The following is a 21,812-nucleotide window of genomic DNA, read 5'->3' on the forward strand; positions in this document are numbered from 1 at the left end:
AAGTGGATATCTTGAAACGCTAATCTATTTTGTGTTCCTTCCCCACTCTGAACTTTAGGGTACAGATATGAGGACCCGCATGAAAGACCCCCAAGCTTATTTTTACCGGCTTAGGTTAAAAACTTTCCCAAGGCACAAATTTTTCCTTGTTCTTGAATGGTGTTGCTGCCACCACCAAGTGAGTTAGACAAAGATTCAGGAAGAGGACCACTTGGAGTTCCTGTTTCCCAAAAATATCCCCCCAGACCCCTTCACCCCCTTTCCTGGGGAGGCTTGAGAATAATATCCCAACCAAATAAGTAAACAAGGTGAGCACAGACCAGAGCCTTGGGCTTTTAGGATACTAAAAACAAATCAGATTCTTAAAAAGAGAACTTTATAATAAAGAAAAAAGTAAAAGAAGCACCTCTGTAAAATCAGGATGGAAGGTAATTTTACAGGGTAATAAGATTTAAAACACAGAGGATTCCCCTCTAGGCAAAACTTTAAAGTTACAAAAAACAGGAATAAACCTCCCTCTTAGCATAGGGAAAATTTACAAGCTAAAACAAAAGATAATTTCCTTGCTATTACTTACAATTTGTAATCTTAGATGCTTATTTTAGGTCGGGTTTTAGGAGATGTGTTTTTCCTGCCCTGGTCTTTTTCTGTCCCGGAGAGAACAACAAAGAACACAAACAGAACCTCCCCCCACAAATTTAAAAGGATCTTCTTCCCTTATTGGTCCATTTGGTCAGGTGCCAACCAGGTTATTTGAGCTTGTTAACTCCTTACAGGTAAAGGAGGAATTTTATGCTACCCTTAGCTGTATCTTTATAACACTATATATGAAGATAAAGTTTAAAATGTAACACTAAACAACTGCTAGCTAACAGGTCAAGTGTAGAAATGTTCAGTTGGAGACTGTCATTCTACTCTTTTTAGTATCTGAGCTAAAGCAACGTAAAAACCACTGTTGAAATAATTGACTCAATCACTAATAAATTGGTTAGTCTCTAAGGTGCCACAAGTACTCCTTTTCTTTCTGCTATACAATAATTTGAAACTGAAAACAGCTTCCTCTTCTCTTTACAGGGGCAGGAGACATTGTTGCAATTATGATCAGCAATCTGAAAGGCCTGGACATTGTACGCCGGATTGAGAAGGGCTTTCAAGTGACTATGGTTATTGAAGTAGGGAAAAAGCATGCACCCTGGATGAATCACTATTCAATCTTTTTTGTCTCAGTGTCGTTTTTCATTGTCACAGCAGCAACTGTGGGCTACTTCATTTTTTATTCTGCTCGAAGATTCAGGGTTGTAAGAGCTCAGAACAGGAGAGAGGTTAGTTTCTCCTATATATTTGACACTTGCTTATTTATGTTGTACATTGCATATTGTTTTGGGAGATGGTGGTGGTTGTAGCTCTACCTGCAGGGTCTTTCCACTGCATCTTTCCACTGGCGTGGGGAATTCTGGGGCTACATCTGTCACGCAAAATAAGGCTTGAACCCTGGGTCCTGGCTTTATTTGGGCTTGAAATGTCCACGCTTGTGGGGTCTTAAGGCCTGGGTCCAAGCCCAACAGACGTGTAAATGGAAGGGGAGTTTTGGGCTTACACTGCAGTGCAGACATACCCTTGGAAACTATGCATTGTGATAGCTTTCTACGTTACTTTCACAGAAACAAAGCTCCCACTTCATAATGGTCCTATTGCAGTTAACGTGAAACTTGGTAGCAGTGATTTCCAGACCTGGGGGCACGACACTATTGTTTTTCCCAGTTGGTTATGCTATCGTTGACCTCTCCAGCTGAACCAGTGCTGGTTCCCTTCCCTTCAAATGTTTGTGAAATTTTGAGACTTGGGTTTTTTACAGAATTCCATACTCCTGATAAACTGTCTGAATTCATGCAAGTAGTGGAAGGCTCAGTCTTTTGATGTATTTATTTTAACCCATGATCACCTAATATGCTATTATAATACAGACCCCAGTGTATCAAAAGCTTCTAGTTCTAATAGGTTGGCTTCCCAGTGAACATAAAACCAACTGTCATCTGCTTCAGTTGTGGAAAAATAGAATAAAGTTACTTAGTTCATAAACTGTTAGTAGGATGTTAATAGGCATCAGTTTTCTTGCCACTGGAAGCAATTGAACATTCATATTAAAATTCATAGATGTAGTGCGTGTGCTTTCCAGTTGTTCTTGTGTTATTACTGTGAAGCTTAGGTATACAGTAGAACCTTTCCAACTTGCACAAAAACTACAGCTTTTCCCTACCTCAGATTTAGTAGTAGATGCGATAGTTACTCTGCAAAATGACACTACAGAATACTTAATGAAGCTTGTACTAAATGTGTGCTATAAAGGAGCAAAGTACAATTGATGTGTATGTTTGGGTTCATTTGTTTGCAAAACCGGTAACTTGTAATGAGCCTCCCCCATCACTAGTGCATACTAGTAATGGTCTGCTAATAGTAAGTTCACCATGGCTTTAAGTAAAAGTTCTTACTGCTGCTCCAGGGGTGTGCCAGAATATATAGTGACACTTGAAACAGCAGAAAACATTTTTTTCTCTAAAAGCTTAGTCTTGCAAGTTCTACAGTGCTCCTTGGAGAGGATTATAAAACACTGAATGGACAAATGCAGAAGTTATTTTAAATGCATTGCTTAAGGTCACTTTTGTGCTTCCTTAGGTGGGACTTCCCATTCCCATTCTGAGGATGTTGTGTGTCTTTAAAATGCCAAATATTCTATTCCCAAAACTCTCCTCCTAAGGAATTACAAAAAGCCAATTTTGATTATCTGGAACACTTAACAAAACATCTGCTCCAACTGCTTGTTTTGTACAGCAGCTATAATAAACATTATCCCTAGAGCTGTGACCTAATAATAATGCTGATATTAGATCAGGTGATAAAACTTTTGGCTATTAGCATTTCCTGTCTCCTAGTTTTGTGGTAAAAGACACAACCGTAGAGACGTTCAAGAGTCTTCAAAGCCAGGTGCACACAGGAGTTTGCTATTTTAGGATTTTTAGCAGAGAAGAAAATTGCTTTAGAAACTGAACATTAATAAGACACTCCTCAACAGAGGAAATTACTGAATTTCAACTTCTGGTGTCAAAAGCAGCACTGGTGTGATATTGACATATAAAATTGTAATCTTAGATTTTAAAGCACCAGCAGGGATTTACATGGAAACTTGTTGACTAATTAGTAACTCTTCATCAACTATGCGGTAATTTATGATCAGCTAATATAATTAATACAAATTATGTCTCCAGTTTGACTGTATTACAGTAGATAGTCTAGTCACAAAGAGCTCCTAAAATCTTGGGGACAAATCTATGATGGGCCTTAATTTGGTATGAGAATCTAGTCCTATCGTTTCTTCTCCCCATGGAAAGCTTAGGCCAATGGCTGTAGTCACTAGTGGGCAGAAGGGCTGTGTGTGCCAAATATGAACAGCCATTTCTATATGGTCCTAATTGTATCATTCAGGAGCCTACCAGAACATGTGATCCTCTCTGGTGACTTTGTTCTCTCTCTCCAGATTTCTTTCCAGGGCTTCTGGTAAAGCCCCAGTCTTCTGGAGCTTTGAAAAGAGGATCTGATGAACAGTTTCCTCCCCCAACCCATAATGCAGTAAAGAGACACTCAAAGTACGAGGTGACTTTCTGATTGTCTCAGAGCAAATCACCGATTTGGTGCTTGGATACTTGTGATTGATAAAACAACCTACCCTTCATCTCAGATGATTTCACTGATAACCCTCCCACCTAATCCCTTAAGTACGCTTGTTCATCCAGTCCATGAACTGGACTGCTTGAAACAAACTGCCATAGCTCAAAATTCAAAAAAGAAACCTGAGAATGTCATAACTGTGTCACTGTGGTAGCAAACGTAGTCATAACTTGTAAACCTAGTGAGTGGGTAAACTGACTCACTAGGAATGTAGCCCAACTCCAGTTAACCTACATTATGATCTCCATTCCTGGTAGGCTATAAGGTTAGAGAGATGGACATAAAAATGTTTCTTGTGAATCTAGGCAGGACAGCTGAACATCAGTTATAGCATGATTACTGTAGAATTTTAGCTCAATTAAGTTTTCAGTATATATTTTGAGAACCTCTTGTTTGTAAGTTTGAGCTCTTTACTTATGGATATTAATTCTAATAGAGTACCTCCAAGCCTCATGTCTATAGGGAATGTCAGGGAATCTACTGCTTCCATGAGGCATTGGGTGAAAATAGCAGATAGGGTTCAGGCACAACATCTGTGAAAGGTGCTAGACGGCTTGTTAGTTTTACTCAAACCAGACATTTGTCTTAATCTTTTACATAAGAATATAAGAGTGGCCATACTGTTTCAGACCAGTGTTACATCTGAGCCGGCCAGTATCTTGTCTTCAAACAGTAGCCGATGCCTGATGTTTCAAAGGAAATGAATGGAACAGGGCAATCACTTGATGATCCATCCCTGTCATTCTGTCCCAGCTTCTGGCAGTCAAAGGCCCGTGCACACCCAGAGCATGGGGTTGTGTCCCCGACCAGTTTAGCTAATAACCATTGATGGACGTATCCTCCATGAACTTGTCTAAGTTGTTTTTGAACCCAGTTATACTTTTGGCCTTCACAATAGCCTCTGGGGAATAAACTTGCTTTTAGTTGAATTCTTTAGACCTTGTATGCCATCTGTAAATCTCTCTTCATTATCAAGCCCTTTTAAAAGATAGATGTTGAAAGCAAGGTGAGGGAGCTGTAGGGGAATACTCTGAAGCTATTGTATGCATCCTTTGAAGTTACTGAATTCGAACATTGAACAAGTTTCTACCTGTTGGATGTAATACATGGTCAGATGGATTCCTTACTGTACTGCATTCTACTGGGATCTGACCAATTCTTTAGAACGTGTGGTTTCACATTTCTTAAATTGCATTCTAGCTTTTTAACTATGATTTTTATTTTCATTATTTTTATTCAGTTTGGCAGCTGAATTACATAAGTAATGCTTACTCTTTCTACAAACCGGCACAAATCATGTACAGCTAATTTAGATTCAAGCTGAAAAATAGCATTGGGAGGAACCGGCATGTCACTTGTAAGGTGGCTTCAACTGATCTGTTCAATATAAGGAGCTGAAACAGTGCAGCAGAAGGAAGTAGTCACTAAACTTACCTTCAAATCTAGAGATTTCAGATTGTCATTTCTCTACTATATGCCAGCAAAGGGTAATTATCTTGTAAAACATGCCAAAACCCAGAGGAGCAGTTAAACGTATTCTTTATTTTCCTCCCAAATCATGACTACTTGAAGCTTTAGCATAACTAGTGGTTAGCTACAAAAGTGGTATCATGAGGTAAATCTCTGTTCAATGAACATAGGCTGGCAAAGCATGTTTTTTAAAAAGAAAACCAAAACATCCCTCGTTTATTATTGTTTGGTGTGTGCCCAAGAATGTTCTTTACGATGCCCAAGAATGGCTTTACGATGTAAATACAAAATCCAGGAATGGGATTAGTTTTGTTTAAGTTTTTATTAGCTCTTGAAAACACTAAACATTAGCTGAACAGTACAAATAAAAACTTGCTTACTGAACGTGGAGTTCTAGCAATGATCTTTAAACACTTCCAAAACTTTGACTTACATTATTCACTGGACTCTGCCTTGGAAATGTCATGGCTTTTTTTTATACCAGCTATGGTAGGAACTGTTCAATACTCTAGGTGAACATGTGTTTTGGAGATTGAGTCAGTTTTGTGATGATCATTAAATATTCCAAACTTCAGCTTTCCCAGTAGTGGTCAATAACTCCCAAACCAAAATGGAAGATTTTTGATTACTGGAAAGACCGTTTCGTATATCAACTTCAAATAGCAGCTCCTAGTCATTTTGAAGATGGTAAACAGTCTTTGCCTTCAATATTGTTGCACCATTAGATCTACCTTCTTGCTGGACTCTAGTCTTTATTCCAATATCTGCTTAAGCAGAAAAGCTGAATTTTATGCAAGGGTTCGAGAGAAGGTCTTTAAGAACTGGAATGAATTTGTATTTTGGACGGATGGATGAAGGCATTCGAACATCTTGTGCTAAGCAAGTGAGCTTTCAAACCTTGAAACATTGAGGAGTTCCCCCAAGCAAACGGCAAAGGATATAATTTTAAGTTAGCATAGACTTATCCAAACTGACCTAGCAGGGAAGTACCCATGAACTTATTTGAGTAGTCGGTTTAATAAACTGTTTTATTATTTGTCTGATGATCATTTTTGACTACTTGGTTAGATTATTCTTAATACTCTTCATATAATTGTAGTTCTCTGGAACTGGTCTCCTGCTGGCCTCTGTTCTTTCCCCACGCTCTGATCTTGACTTCTGTTTTCTGTCCACCACAGAACCCGTTTTATAGTACTTAGTTATCAGAACATCCCTTGGTGGAAAAGCAGGGTTTGGCTGTCTGCCCAGTGAATCAGTATTTATTAAATGATAGTCTAAAAATGCCTTCAGGTCCATCTTGCAAGTTTGTAATAAAACATCTGAAAAAAGAGGTTTTGTTTACTGACTTCGGCTGTGTAGTTTATTTAAATCTAAACAGGAACCTAGTTGTTGCAAACTGATATCTTAATGGTATATATGCTAACCTTAATGTTTAGAGAGAGAGGTCCGATTCTTTTTCTTTTTCTTCTGTGCAGTAGCAGAGGTCCATCTTTGTCTCGTTGCGATCTTTACTCTTATGCAAGTAAATACACCAGTTTAACAGAATAAGCAGATAAACTAAGTGACTGTAGAAAGCTGGATAGCAAAGAAAAGACTAGAAAAAGACATTGCAATCTCTCATGAACCACATGATTCCCTCACCCTGCAGAGTCCTTTACTGTTCTTTCAGGAGGTTTATAGTTAATGCGGGGCGGGAGAGACGTTAAAAGGCTACCTTTAAAAACAAAACTTGACAACTTCTGTTATCTGAAAACTGGAGAAATAGACTTTTAAGAGAGGATTTGATTCTCATTTATGCCAAGGAGACTCTACAGCACTCTGACAGAGTAAAGGGGTCTTAAATGTAAATGAGAATTGGGCCCAGTGAGTGTGCAGAAGGAATAATCTGCCTGATCAGCAAATCCTTAAGCAAGGATAATAAGGATGGCATTTCTGGATGTTACCACTTCTAACAATTGAAGAGGGCTGCTTACACTTAAAATTGTATGAAATAATAGTAAATTAATCTGTCAAAGGCAAATAGAATGAAACATAAGACCCATGAGGGAAGTCCCAGTACTAATTAGAATCAATCATAGAATCATAGAATATCAGGGTTGGAAGGGACCCCAGAAGGTCATCTAGTCCAACCCCCTGCTTGAAGCAGGACCAATTTCCAGTTAAATCATCCCAGCCAGGGCTTTGTCAAGCCTGACCTTAAAAACCTCTAAGGAAGGAGATTCTGCCACCTCCCTAGGTAACGCATTCCAGTGTTTCACCACCCTCTTAGTGAAAAAGTTTTTCCTAATACTTTAGCAGGATGCTGACCAGTGTAGGACATTAACATTTTCAAAATCTAGTCCATTCTAATTTAGTTTACTGGCACCCGGAAATAACTAGTGATAGTACTTAGTTCACCATAATTGGTTCAAAGTTTAAACTTAAATGCCGTCATACAAATTACATAATGCCTCAGAAGTGACCCACTTAATGTGATACAGGAAGCAAGGTGACCTGCATCAGGGCAATGCTCAAGTTCATGGGAACAGTAATTAAATCTCTGCGCCTCAGGGTAGTGGAGCTCGGCGTGTCATGCAGATGTCTGTCTTGGATTATAGGAGGAACATAAGGAGTGTCAGACCTGTTTGAAACTCCTTCATCTCCAAGCAGTGGTGGTGATCCTCTCAGAGGAAGAGCAGGGAAAGGAACTTGACAGCATCAGTGCTACCTTCCAGAATGGAGGGACAGAAATAAAAGCCACTCTGTCTCCTCCCCTCTCTTCCTTCCATCTGGGTCTGACTCCTGTTTAGACCAGGCAATGGCAAATCCATAGTCTTGCAGACTGTGGCATATTCTTAACTCTGAATTGTCAAAACGTGTATGGAAGCCAGGACAGACTCATCCCGTCTCTGGCTCCTTCTTGTTCTCTCCCACCCCAGGTAAAAATTCATTTACCTTCATGAAAATACTTTTTGCTGAAGCTTGACAGTCAATTTAAGCCCTTAAAACTTGTTCATAAACTTTGTCTTAAATTAAATTTTCACATAAAAATACCTTTTAAAAAAAAAGTAGGCAAGCACTGAAGTTAGGAAAACAGCTTTAAGGTTGCCTGTGCAACCTTAATTTAACCCCCTTATATATGCACTATGATGCAGCCTTGAAATACAGGACTGCATGCTCTTCCACACAACCACTGCCTCCATCATTGTATAGAATAGGTGGTACTCCCTGAATGAGCAACTATTCAGTATCTTATCTTCATTGACCAATGTGTGGCCCATAACTTACTCTTTCAAAGAAAAAGCAAAAGGCCCTGACTTTAGGGCAGCCACAATACGAAATTTCAAGTCCCTTTTCCAAGCATGGAGTTACAGGAGCTGCTTAACAAAATGCTGTTAATTTAACATAGGGAAAAATGTTTTGCCCTAACGTTATTCTAAGAAATGGCTGAATAGTTCTTCCTGAAATTTTCAAAAATCAGCCTGAAGCAGACACTTGGTGTGTGGGCTGTAAGTTCTCACACCATTTTAAGCTTGGTGACGAAGTTATGCAGCTAAAAAAAGGAACTCACAATGGAAAACCTTGGGCAGTCTTAATCTTAGGTAGTTCTACTTGCACTGCCTCTAATGACAGTATGAAAACTTCAGAGCTGTATGTGAGGCAGACTTCATTTCAAACTCAAATACTGTAACTGCAGACAGTGACACAACTCCGGTTCTCCAAAGGCTACGGAAGTTCAGGACTCTTGTGTAATAGAACAATTTCTAGACTATTTCCTGCTCTTTCACAAACTCCTAAATAATTACAACAGGGCAGCAGGTTTAAAACAAACAAAAGGAAATATTTTTTCACACAACGTACAGTCAACCTGTGAAACTCCTTGCCAGAGGATATTGTGATGGCCAAGTCCATAGCATCTAGTTCTTTTTTGAGCCCTAAGTTCATGGAGGATAGATCCATCAGTGGCTATTAGCCAGGTCCCTGGCCTCTGTTTGCCGGAAGCTGGGAATGGGTGATGGGATGGATCACTTGGTGATTACCTGTTCTGTTCATTCCCTCTGAGGCATTTGGCATTGGTCACTGTCAGAAGACCAGATACTGGGCTAGATGGACCTTTCGTCTGACCCAATATGGCCGTTCTTATGAAAGAACCAGGGTACAGCAGGTGTGTCTGTCCTACAGGATCTTAGCAGAGAGAATGTGTACTGAAGCTTGGTCAGAAGTGGACACTCCTTAGAAAAATGTCTACACTAGAAGGTAAACTAGCTCAGTGGGAAGGGGTGTCTGAAGTAATTCACTGGTGCAGCTCTTAGCACTGGTGCAGCTTCCTTGTGCACAGCTGACAGCACAATTGGAAATATTTTTGACTATTGTCAGAGTAAGTGACTGTGGAGTTTCTAAATTTAAAGTCTGCTGATGAACTACTGTTTAGGAATTGTGGCATTGATACCAGGTCTAAGCTGGAAATTGATACATTGATTATCATGGTACATAGTATCATACATTGATACCAGGTCTAAACTACAAATTGTCTGAATATGTGTGGCTGTTTTTATCAACATGTTTCCAGATTAAGCCTCTAAACCGCTTCTTTCTCTGGTTGATCAACAGTCCATGGGCAGGGTCTGTCTTAATGGGAGCACTGAAACTACTACACCTAGAGGTGAAGCATCCAGAGGCAGGGCTCAGAGCTGGAGATCCAGGCAGGAAAATGGAGGCACAGAATCTAGATGCAAGTTCCTAAGCAGGAACTCTCGAGAACATGGTAGTTACTTAGTGGTTTAGCTCCCTACATATGCCCACTGTTCCTGTTAATGTTGATGTTAGAGTTGACTCTGTCAGTGTAGTTTGTGAGTTTAACAAACATTATTGCTTAGACAAATGCAAAATGTTTTGTTTTAAAATGACTAATAAAGCCAATCAAAACTCATGTAATGTGCCTACCCTGACATGAACCATGTGAATTAGATGCTGGTGTGAATTTTACATAGTCTTTTCTTCAGTTGTCATGATTTAGAGAACTATAAACTGGATATATGCTGTTCTGGCCAATAGATAATAGACAATATTGATATTGCTATATACTTATATCTTCTATTGATTGTACCATACTCCACTTGAGAACACTGTGGCAGTGTGTGTCATTCTTGGGGCTCTTCATCTATTTGTTAGTCATACAGACTGACTCATAAGACCACAATAGAGAATGCTTCCACGTGGTCTCTGTGACAGGCTGGATCACAGAAACCTCCTGGGGGTTGCCACCTGATGTGCCAAGACTACTTCTGCTCCTGCTTTCCTGCCCTATCAACTTAGGACTTCAGTGCCCTGCCTGGTTTGAGCCAGATCTGCTAGCCTGCTGCAAACCCAGACCCAGGTCTGAACCACGTCCCCTAACAGCTACAGGCTTAATTGAAAGCAACTTAGAAAGTGTTCCTGTCTTTAACGCTCAGTTGCCCAACTCCCAATGGGGTCCAAACCCTAAATAAATGTTATACCCTGTATATGAGTTTACCCTGTATACACTTTAAATTGTTCGCCCTCTATAACACTGACAGAGATATGCACAGCTGTTTGCCCCCCAAGTATTAATACGTACTCTGGGTTAATTAATAAGTAAAAAGTAATTTTATTAAATGCAGAAAGTAGGATTTAAGTGGTTCCAAGTAGTAACAAACAGAACAAAGTGAATTACCAAGCAAAATAAAATAAAACACACAAGTCTGTGTCTAGTACGGTAATAAAACTGAATACAGATTAAAAACTTACCCTCAGAGATGTTTCAATAAGTTTCTTTCACAGACTGGACACCTTCCTAGTCTGGGCACAATCCTTTCCCCTGGTATAGCCCTTGTTCCAGCTTAGGTGGTAGCTAGAGGATTTCTCATGATGGCTGCTCCCTTTGTTCTGTTCCACCCACTCATATATCTTTGGTATAAGGCAAGAATCCTTTGTCTCTCTGGGTTCCCACCCCCTCCTTCTCAGTCTAAAAGCACCAGGTTAAAGATAGATTCCAGTTCAGGTGACATGATCACATGTCACTGTAAGACTTCATTACTCACTTGCCAGCACACAGGTATACAGGAAGACTTACAAGTAAAACAGAGCCATCTACAGTCAGTTGTCCTGGTTAATGGGAGCCATCAAGATTCCAAACCACCGTGAATGGCCCACACTTTGCATAACTACAGTGGGACCTCAGAATTATATTTCATATTTCTAATTCCAGATACAAGAGTGATACATTTATACAGATAGGATGACCACACTCAGTAGATTATAAGTTTTGTAGTGAGACCTTACGAGAGACCTTTTGCATGAAGTATATTTTAGTTATATTCACGCTCATCAGCATACTCTCATAAAATCATACAGAGTGAAATGTCACAGTCTCATCCTCAAACACCTTAAAATTATATCTGATTTTGTTCTGCCTAACGTTTTAGGAATTAATCTTCATTCAAATGGAAACAGCAAAGTGGCATTATCTGGGGGTTCTAATTCAACCAACAAAAAAAAACTTTTAAATCAATTTGTGGTGGTTTTTGAGGTTTTTTGTTTTAAAGAACAAAATTAAATTGACTTGTCAGTCTGTTCTAGCTGAGTTCATGGCCCCTGTATATGTTGTGAAATTTACATCTTGCTGTAGAATTGTACTAAGCCTCTACCCCCTTTCTGTTGCAAAGTTAACTTTGAAAATGGGACTGGAATGCAAACTGATGCCCTGTTGCCTTTGAGTCGTCAACTCTGATGCATGAACTGCCCATATTTGTTTAAATTGTTTGCTTCATGTGAAACCTAAAGACAACACATTTTAAAATTGTTCGCTGCTGATAACTTTTTAGCATAAAGAGACTGTTTATGGGCTCGTATTACAGCTGCAAATTGTGTCTCAGTTCTTTAAGGCTATGTCTACACTAGTGCTTTTGTCAGTATAACTTGTTGCTCAGGGGTGTGGGGGAAAAAACCCTCCGAGCGATATATGTTACACCGACAGGTGGTGGCGTGGACAATGCTATGTCGGTGGGAGACGCTGTCCTGCTCGTTGGAGGTGGTCTAATGTCGACGGGAGCGCTCCCATCGGTATGGAACAGCTACACGAGTGCATCAGCACAGCTGTGCCACGCTAGTGTAGACATGGCCTACGTGTCAAAACCTGCAAGTGCCCCTCCATTCAGCTGTCAAATTCAAGCGACTTCTTTCCTCCTCCTGACTTTCTACAATAGTTATGTATTGTCACTCCCAAAATCTTAGTTCAGTTAAGAACTGAAAATGTAGGGAAGGGATAAAGTTTCAAAACTAATAGCCCTGATTCTGTGTTGATTGTGTTTACATTCGTACATTGATAAACTCAACATTTTAACTTGTAGCAGAATATCTAGTTTGCTGCCGAACTTTGATCCACCTTGCCTGGGCTATAACGATCCTTATCATTGCTGCACTGAGGTGTTGCAGCACTGTAGCTGGCTCTGCCTGCTATGACTTCATGTCCTGAAGCAGTAATTACCTGCATAGAAGGGAGAGGTTCATCATGTTATTGAAGATAAACCTTTTGTGACATTTTAAGCAGAAATATTGGCTTTCATGATCATTGAACCCTCCGCGGTACCAGCTGGTTAACAGTAGCTGTTAGGCAAGCTAAAGCTTCCACTTTTTGGCCATTTGTGTGTGCCTCTGTCTCTTGGCAGCCTGACAAAATTAGATCAAGTGATTGACAAGGTGGGCAAGGAGGGGGAATGCAGTCCCACTTCTTTGCTGGCATTGTAGCTACCTTTTAAGTCTTTTAGGGCTAGTCTTTGATAGAACAGTCTACAGATTCTACCTAATCTGTCCACAGGCTTAGATTAAAAACTAGCTTTCACAAAGATGCAAATATTGCATATGCTAACATGGGTCAGTCGCCAGATAAAATTGTTCTCAGTGTACAGTTGCAGTTGGTGCTAGGAAGCTCTAGGCTCCTGAGCGGTTTGTATACATTATGAAATGAACTCATTTCAAAGGTTTGGTTCAGAGGGCGTGTTGAGAGTAGTTGAGGAGCTGACTGGTAAAGGACCTTGCTTTTATTAAGATACGCCTAAGTGGCGGTCTGTGCTAGGAAGTCACAATACAAATTCACAGCAATTGGCTATATTAACTCCCTGTGATTGGGTTCTACAGTATTCCCTCTTCTGGGTTGAGTTAATTTGAAGGTTTAGGTTGACACGGGTAGATTTGATGTAACTTAATCAAGATACGATTGTGTATGTTTACAAACCTGAAAATCCTTGGTTTTGTGTATTCTCAATGAAAAGCCTTTTAAAATACCTTTGGGGAAAGCATGTGATATGTACCTTAAAAGCACAATTGCATAAAGTATCAAACTTAAGCTTCAGCTGTTTTTTCTGCTTAATGTTTCTGATGCATAAATAGGCAAACTTTCCTCTTCAAAAGCCACACTGAATACCTATGGATTATAGAGGGAGACCTGGTTACACTAGGGTTTTTTAGTCATTATTTATAGGAAAATTAATACTGTAGTTTAATCTGCACTTCTCTTTTTTTGTTACAGAGACAATTAAAAGCAGATGCCAAAAAAGCTATTGGACAGCTACAACTGCGCACATTAAAACAGGGGGACAAGGTATAATTGACAAAATAATTTCCTTACATTCTTTTGAAATGTAATCTGACACTGCATTGTCCAAACTTTCCTCCTCTTGCTTTTAATAAAGTTGGCTGTGTAAATATCCTAAAATCTTCCTGCCTTAAGTCAAATGAAACGGAGTGCAAACTCAAATCAGTTTTGAGATTAAGCCTTCCAAAGGGCATATAACTTGCAAAACTGTAGCCTATAGCAAAATCCACTCCATTCTCACTGTGAAATTTTGGCAGATGTAACTGATGCAATAATGTCAATGTCACAGAAAGGAGTTGGCAGGGGTAACTTGAGTCAGCTGCTTCATTTTAAAAGGTTGGGGTTTTTTAGTTGTGCCAAATGCTCCTGATCTTTGGGCATTCGTGCAGACAACTAAATAGTTGAGTGTGGGGTTTTTTGTTTTGGTTTAAAATTCAGAAGTCATTCTTTAGTGGAACTGAGAGCATCTACACTGCAGCGCAGTGTGAGCTATTGGGGTGCAGGTTGCAAATTCTAGAGCACACCGAAGTGTTGCACTTTAACTGCCCTGTATGGACATTGCTGGAGTGAACTAAAAGGTACCTCAATTTGCATTAATTTAGTCCTGTTAAAACGTCGTCCTCTTTCAAAGAGGACTACGTTAACGCAAACACTGGACGCTTAAAGTGCAACACTTCGGAGCGTTCTGCAGTTCACGCTCCTGTAGTCTTCACTGCACTACATTCACTGTAGCCGTACCCTTACTTCCTTTTGGCTTCTCTAAAGTTTTAAACACCCACCCACTGATTAAACAAGATATTTTGCTGTTGATTAAGTCATGGGTTTGCTTTTTAATGCCTCAGGTTAAATATCAAACCTACTGAGTTGGTAATTCATCATTTGTATTTGAGACCTGTTCTAGTTTACTCTGGCTGGAATACTTCAGCTTGAGATTCATTTCCAGAATAAATCTGTGTGCAACTCTCAATCATGAATCTGTCTCAGGATAACTAATGACTTGTGCTCTTCATTTAGGAAATTGGTCCTGATGGCGATAGCTGTGCAGTGTGCATTGAAGTATACAAACCAAATGATGTAGTGCGTATTTTAACATGCAAGTAGGTTATCTTCTGCTAAATTGCCATGTATATTTTAAATGCTAAAGTATACTTCCCAAAACCTTTGTTAAAAGACAGTAAAGGATGCAAGGGGGTCTAATCTTACTACAGCTGTTGCCCCACCAAAATAGCCTTTAAACCTCACTGTCAGGTTCTCAGATAAACATTAAAAATTGTGGAAATGTGCAATAAAGGTTGTTTATTGCCATGTAATAACTTTCAGTGAGGATGAATGGATTCTTAAGGTCGAAGAATTTTACCACATAGCTTGTGTGAACTGTATGGTCCCAAACTCCTCGGTCTTATGGTGTGACTCCTTTTCAGAGGTTCTGCCCACCTGCATCTCCCACTAGTTTTGCTGGGATTTGGGGTTACTTGGCACCTCTGAAAACCAGGCTGTCAAAGTATAAATGAACAAGGCTTTTTGCTGAGATTTATGGTGTCTCATGGGCAGCACTTTTGAGTGTAGTCTGTATTTGCAATGTGTTTTTCCTCTGCAGTTTATCATTAAAACTAGTTCTGGAATAGCTTCCACTTCCTCTACTCTCAGGATAAGGTGATGACCAAACTAAAATAAGATCTCTGCAGAAAATATTTATCAGTATCTCCTATGTCCCCTACATATCCTAGTCTTCTACGCCCTACAGAAGCTCAGTGTAAATAGTACTTTAGTACTTACTTTCTTTGGCTTCATTATGCCTGTTGGTATTTCACAACGCCACTTCAGTGTGTGCTACTTACTTTCTCTGTAATTAAAACTGATTTATAACATCCCCCCATCTTCCCTTTCTCATAACTTGCCTAAACCTCTCATTTTGGGAAGGGTTGGCCAAAATAATCCAGCTCTCTGAGTTAAAGCTAAAATTGGTGTTCTAATAACTAAACCAGTTGAATCTGGAAGCTTTTCTGGGTTTGTACAGCTCTTGATCTGCAGGTTAAAGTAAAGTTTGGAAAAAAAAAAAAAAATCTGAATTCAACACAGGCATCCTGAACTTGGTCCACGTTAGCAATTGAACTTTGAAAACTTTGGAACAAGAGAGATCAGGCTAAATGCTCAAGATAGTTTGCTTTCGAAAGCTGGAAACATAATTCTTGTGTAAGAAGCGTGCAAAAAATAGCATTCATCCCGTGTTTAGGCTGAGAAATAAGTTCTGAAGATAGGACAAATCCAAAGTTGTTGATCTCTCATCAACAATAGGAAGATAGCCACATTGAAGAGACAGTGTTATGTAACTGTCAAATATATTATCTAATACAAGCTGGAATCTTATATATAATCTTATATAAGTGAGTATTTGTGTAAGCACTCTATGCCCTACTACCATGTAATAGGAGCTCTATGTTAAGACTTGATGACACCAAGAAGTTGACAAAAGCAATTATCAGCTGATCTCCCTTGTCCAGTGCTGAGCACAGTGCAACTGTTAGTAAAAGCAAGCACGTCTCAGGAACACTTAACATTTTCATTAGTACTAAATGTGTTAGCAGTTAAATAGCTTTCAGCAACTGTCCAAAGGACCTCTTGCTGACAGTGGTATTTAACAGTGGATCAACTTCCCAGAGAAAAAAGGCATCTAGTCAGGGGTTTAGACACATCTAAGTTGGTAACTTGAAAAGTTAGCTACCCTCTTCTACAAGATGATGTCCATAAGCAAGCTCAGTTATGTCTAGTCAAGCTGCAGTTGCACCTTATGATTGCACTGTACAGTACTCTTAGACTGTCCCTTTTCCTTACCTAGTTCCACTCCAGATTAAATTAGTTGTCCTTTCAACCTTCAATCACTTATAGCTAGACTACAGTTAATATGAAATCATACATATATTTTTCTTATGTCCCCATTCCCCGTCTCCTTACCCAGATCCATCACCAATTCAGTATGTATGTGGTAGGCACTTATGTTCATGCCTGTGTATTAGTCATGCCACATGTAGTGTACTACAGTAGAACCTCAGTTATGAACCCCTCGGGAATGAAGGTTGTTCATAACTCTGAACAAAATGCTGTGGTAGTTTGAAAAGTTTACAACTAAACATTGACTTAATACATCTTTGAAACTTTACTATGTAGAAGACAAATGCTGCTTTTAACAATCTTAATTTAAATGAAAAATATAGAAGCAGTTTCCTTACTTTGTCAAATCTTTTCTTAAACTTTCCCTCTATTTTTTTAGTAGTTTATGTTTAATACAGTACTGTACTGTATTTTTTTCTCTGCTGTCTGATTGCATACTTCTGGTTCTAAGTGAAGTGTGGTTGACCGGTCAGTTCATGACTCTCAGGTTCTACTGTACGTATTCCTTGTGTATGCACCCACTTTATGTACTGGTATGTCTGTGCAGCCAGTGTGTACTGACAGTAAGCACGTGGGGATGCAGTCTTCCTCATCAGGATGAGGGCATGATAATAACTGAGGTTTTTTAGATTTCACAGAAACAAGTGGGGGGGGGGCGGTGTTATGTATAGACTTTGTTGTTAACTTGGCTTATATAAGTTCAATGTTTATCCACTGGGGGAAATTAGTGCTCGCATGCAAGCTTTAAGAAAGGGTGTGATACAGCTAACATGCTGACTTGCTCTAGTAAGGTGTGGTTTTGTTTGTTTTAAACAGAGAAACTAACGAAAGCACCAGACACAGCAATTACAGGCTTAAACAGTTATATATTAGTCATAAGAAACAACTGGTTCAGATAACTACTTATGTAATTTGAAGCAACACAATGCATGTGTAATACCTCTCATGTCTTGGAAGAGTTAATTTTGTCCTTAACTAGTCTTAATATCTGTTAATATGTAAGCATTTCTTTTCCAAACCTGTGGGAGACAATCTTCAAAAAGCTTATTTTGAACTTGAATAAACAGAACCACAAATTACTCTACTCTGATTGGTTTCAGAGTAACAGCCGTGTTAGTCTGTATTCGCAAAAAGAAAAGGAGTACTTGTGGCACCTTAGAGACTAACTAATAAATTTGTTAGTCTCTGAGGTGCCACAAGTACTCCTTTACTTTCTACACTCATTGGTGGGGCTGTTTAACTATCTATTTTGGACACACACTCTACTTCGGCTTTACTGAAAGCTGTGTTGCCTGTTAGCTGTCTTGTAACACTCCATTAATTTCTCCTCTTTATAGTCTAGGTCTTATCCATCCAATATGGCATTATCTCTTCATAGTTGCACCTTAAAAATATAAAGGCTCCTAAACTTTCTAAGGCTATTACTGTTCAAAATTAGAATATCACCTTTAAATCTTCCCTTACCTGTAGTTGGTGTAACTAAAGTAAGCAGCAACAAATGTAAGTCTATCTTAAACATTTGCAGTGTATTACGGGGAACTAAAAGTCTATGGTATTGAACAGATGCTATGAGAGCCATTGGGATATTCAGTAATGTTGGGTTGACTAAAATAATTAGCTCTATGATGACCAAACGGCGTTAAGACTGAAATAGTGATGGTTAACTTTTTTCCTACCAGCCATCTCTTCCACAAGACTTGTGTTGATCCCTGGTTATTAGAACACAGGACATGTCCTATGTGCAAATTGGACATACTCAAAGCTTTGGGAATTGAGGTGAGTTAACATGTTTCCTAGTGACAGATGACTTCAGAAATGTTAGTGCTAGTATAATGAATCAGCTGACTCTTTTTTTAGCTACTCCTAGATTGTAGAGAATAAGCGCTGAGACTTTGTGAATATCTCCCATAGTACGATATTCTGTGTGGCACTTAAAACAGCAAAGACTAATCTCTTGGTGAAAACTGCTGCTGACTTGGCATGGCTTAGTAGCTGCTCATTGACTATTTAAAATGTTTCGTGACATACTCCGTTGTAGATTACAAGTGTCATAAAAAAGAGTTAGTAGCTGCTTTTAACAGCAAACTTATTTGGATGGGTCTTATAGCAGGCCAGGCTAGCAGATGTGTGCATTTGAGAGTTGCAACTCTTCTTGAAATAAATTAGTTATGTTAGTGGGGTTGGCCTGCATTTTTTTGGCAGATTCAAGTAATTACCACTTTTCCTCCATTCCACCACCCCTGCAGCTATTTAATTAAATCCCCAGGAGTCTTTAGATGACAAGAAGGCTGGCAGAAATCACTCTCCTCCCTTCAGCAGATGGCTTCTAATAACATACTTTTAAGGAGCTTGTGTTTATCAGAGACTGTCAGTTTATTATTAGGCACCTCTGACCTAGGGAAGTGTCAGAGTGAGACACTTGAGAAATCAACTGTACTATATTGTGTGTTTTGGAGGAAGGGGGAATGGAGAGTGCAGAGAACAGGAATACACAAGGTAATAAATATATGAACCTCTTCCAGTTTGCTTCACTAGATCATCTCAGGTTAGCTTTCTCCTCTGCTGGGTGTGTAGAAAAATATTTAATTTGTCCTTTGAGAACTAGGCGTAGCACCAGGGTTTGCAGTACTGGCCCTGAAAGGAACCCCTGTGGAAGGTGGCTCTTTCGAGCGGATTGTTGCTTAGCCCATGAGCCTGTGTTCCATATTTTATCTTTTTAGTTTCACTGTGCCCTACTCAGGAGGGTTGTTCCAAGAAGGCAGCAGGCACGTTGCCCCACTTGCCCTGTAGACACAAGGTTTAATATGACATCTGTGTTGGGCAGGCTACAGCTTCATAGATAAAGAGGACAACTAGAGTTGCACCTTATTTTAAATCATTTGACTTTAAAAAGGTGGATATAGAAGATGGAGCAGAGTCTTTCCAGACCACGGTGTCCAATGAAGCATCAAATAGAGCTTCACTTAACGAAGAGGATAATCGTAGTGAGACTGCATCATCTGGATATGCTTCAGTGCAAGGAACAGATGAGCCGATTCTAGAGGAACATGCATCTTCAGAGCGTAAGTATTCAGTGATCCCTGTCTCTGTCAGTAATTGTTTATACAAATTCCATTAGCCCCTCATTGCATGTTCTCATGCTGCAGGACAACTTAAGTTTTGTTTTGGTATGGCTATTTAAGTTGCCCCTACTCAGAAGCAGAGTGCACTCAGGCCAACCAATTCTAGTGAAGGCTAGTAGTCAAAGGCTATTGTCTAGTAAAAATCTTCTTCCTAGAAAAAGAAGTCTGATAGGAATATAGGTCTTGCAAGTGTTGAAAAAGGCCCTTAACCAGTAAAACAAAAGGTAGGACTCCATTCTTGAGGCGGAAGTTAAAGTTAAGGGAAACACCAGTGGATTCAACTTGAACTTCTGCCTAGATCCATGCCCAAGGTGCCATCTCACCAAATTCAGCTGGGCAGAATAACTGGCTGTTCGTATAAGCTGGAAGTCTGTATAAGGGAAACCCATCTGCTCCCCTTCCTGAATGCTCTGTGCAGCAAAGGTTAAGAAACCATGCACTGAGTGGGATCCGAAATACTAGATGTGTATTAACTCTGGGAAGGAGCTTGACAAGCTTTAGTATTAACATTAGAACTGAATATGTACCTTATATGAAAATCTGTTCATGGCCACAAAGTTTAATGGTGTTTGGTTGTATTAAGCCCAGGACTCTTATGAAGAAGAAAATCTTAATTTACCATTGGTGTCAATCAGGTTTCCTGCTTTCTAGCATTTGTGCTGCATTAAGAGAGCTAGGAGAAACTAGTCTTTTCTGATCCTAGTGAGGAACAAGGTCAAAGAAGAGAGAATGTAAGTTTAACTGGTAAACTATGGATTTCAGCGATCCAAAGGAATTTCTTAGATTAGCCCATGTTACAAGGGCAGTGAGACCTTTCCATGTCAAATGTAGTTTCTACAATATAACTAGATTAATCTACATTCTTGAAATTTTGCACTAGTTATGGAAGATTTATGAAGAGTAGTGTAATACTCTAAGTGATGCAGTGCAGTATGATTAAAAATGGTAAATATCATACTGAATTTCAGATTTCCCAAACTTGAATAGAAAACAGAAAACATGACTTTATAAATATCCTTTGAAGTACTTATAGTCTCTTCTACAGATTAATAACATACTTTCTCCTATCAGAAATAAGATATCGATCTCTTGTCTATAAACTAGAACAAATATAGAAAATGTAGCGAAATTGCTCTGTACTTGTATCCTTCATGTGATTTGTAAGTTTAATCTTCCTATTAAATTCAACTTCCCCAAATGGCTCAGTATTTTTGCTGTTGCTTTATCTGGGCTCTTCCCACCTGAAAAAATAATTTTTTTTTTCCAGTGAACTCCAGAATGATGATGATAAAGGCAACAAGCAGAGTGCTTTTTTGTGTGTGTAATAGGAAATGGTTCAAATGAATAATTAAAACAATCGCAAAGCATGGTATTTGCTGCCACCTGTTGGGTGTCTTGCCCTGGAAAATGCAGGTAGAATTGTTCAGACAAGAGCGAGTGTGCTCTGCTCAAACTAGACAAGTGGATCTTTTCTTTCATTCAGAATTCTTGAAGGCTACATTTTTTTTACATTCCCCCAAACATATGCCACTTTAGTGTATTTACATAAATGATTGAACGTCTTGTTCTCTTCTTGCCACTTAATATTTATTACATTTCCTCCCAGCTCTTGTATGCATTCATATTCCCTTTCTTTTGTTTTAAGTTTTAGTGTATTGTAACTAGCGTGAGGCTACAATACCTGATACATTTTGTTAAGCTTCTTTCTGTCTTCACCCTCTCATCCAGGATCTACCACACAACTATAACCTGGCACTCTGCCCCATATTGGGTGTACTCAATGAGATGTTAACACAAAAGTGTAATTGGCATTACCCTTTATTTCCAAAGGTGCCAATGGTGAAGTAGTGGGGAGAGGGCGACAAACTGCAGCCCAGAAGGGTCTGTACTGCATGTAGGGGTACAGAGCAACATTTCAGTTGCAACATGTTAGCGTATGGCAAGTAGGTCTGTTTGTGTAGAGAGCATGATGCTCGGGAGAGGAAAAGTTAGTGTGTGTTATATACTTCAGGATA

General features: G+C 39.3%; 1 protein-coding gene across 1 annotated transcript in view; it reads left to right on the forward strand.

Annotated features, from left to right (window-relative positions):
- Positions 1-21,812, forward strand: part of RNF128 (ring finger protein 128) — a 44,486-nt gene that overhangs the window by 21,146 nt on the left and 1,528 nt on the right. The window contains exons 2-6 of the mRNA XM_073358339.2: positions 1,075-1,322; positions 13,721-13,792; positions 14,801-14,883; positions 18,355-18,451; positions 19,569-19,737. Coding sequence (XP_073214440.1) covers positions 1,075-1,322; positions 13,721-13,792; positions 14,801-14,883; positions 18,355-18,451; positions 19,569-19,737 — 669 coding nt within the window. The remainder of the gene's footprint in view (positions 1-1,074; positions 1,323-13,720; positions 13,793-14,800; positions 14,884-18,354; positions 18,452-19,568; positions 19,738-21,812) is intronic.

Source organism: Lepidochelys kempii, chromosome 9 (genome assembly GCF_965140285.1).
Source record: "Lepidochelys kempii isolate rLepKem1 chromosome 9, rLepKem1.hap1, whole genome shotgun sequence".
NCBI lineage: Eukaryota > Metazoa > Chordata > Testudines > Cheloniidae > Lepidochelys > Lepidochelys kempii.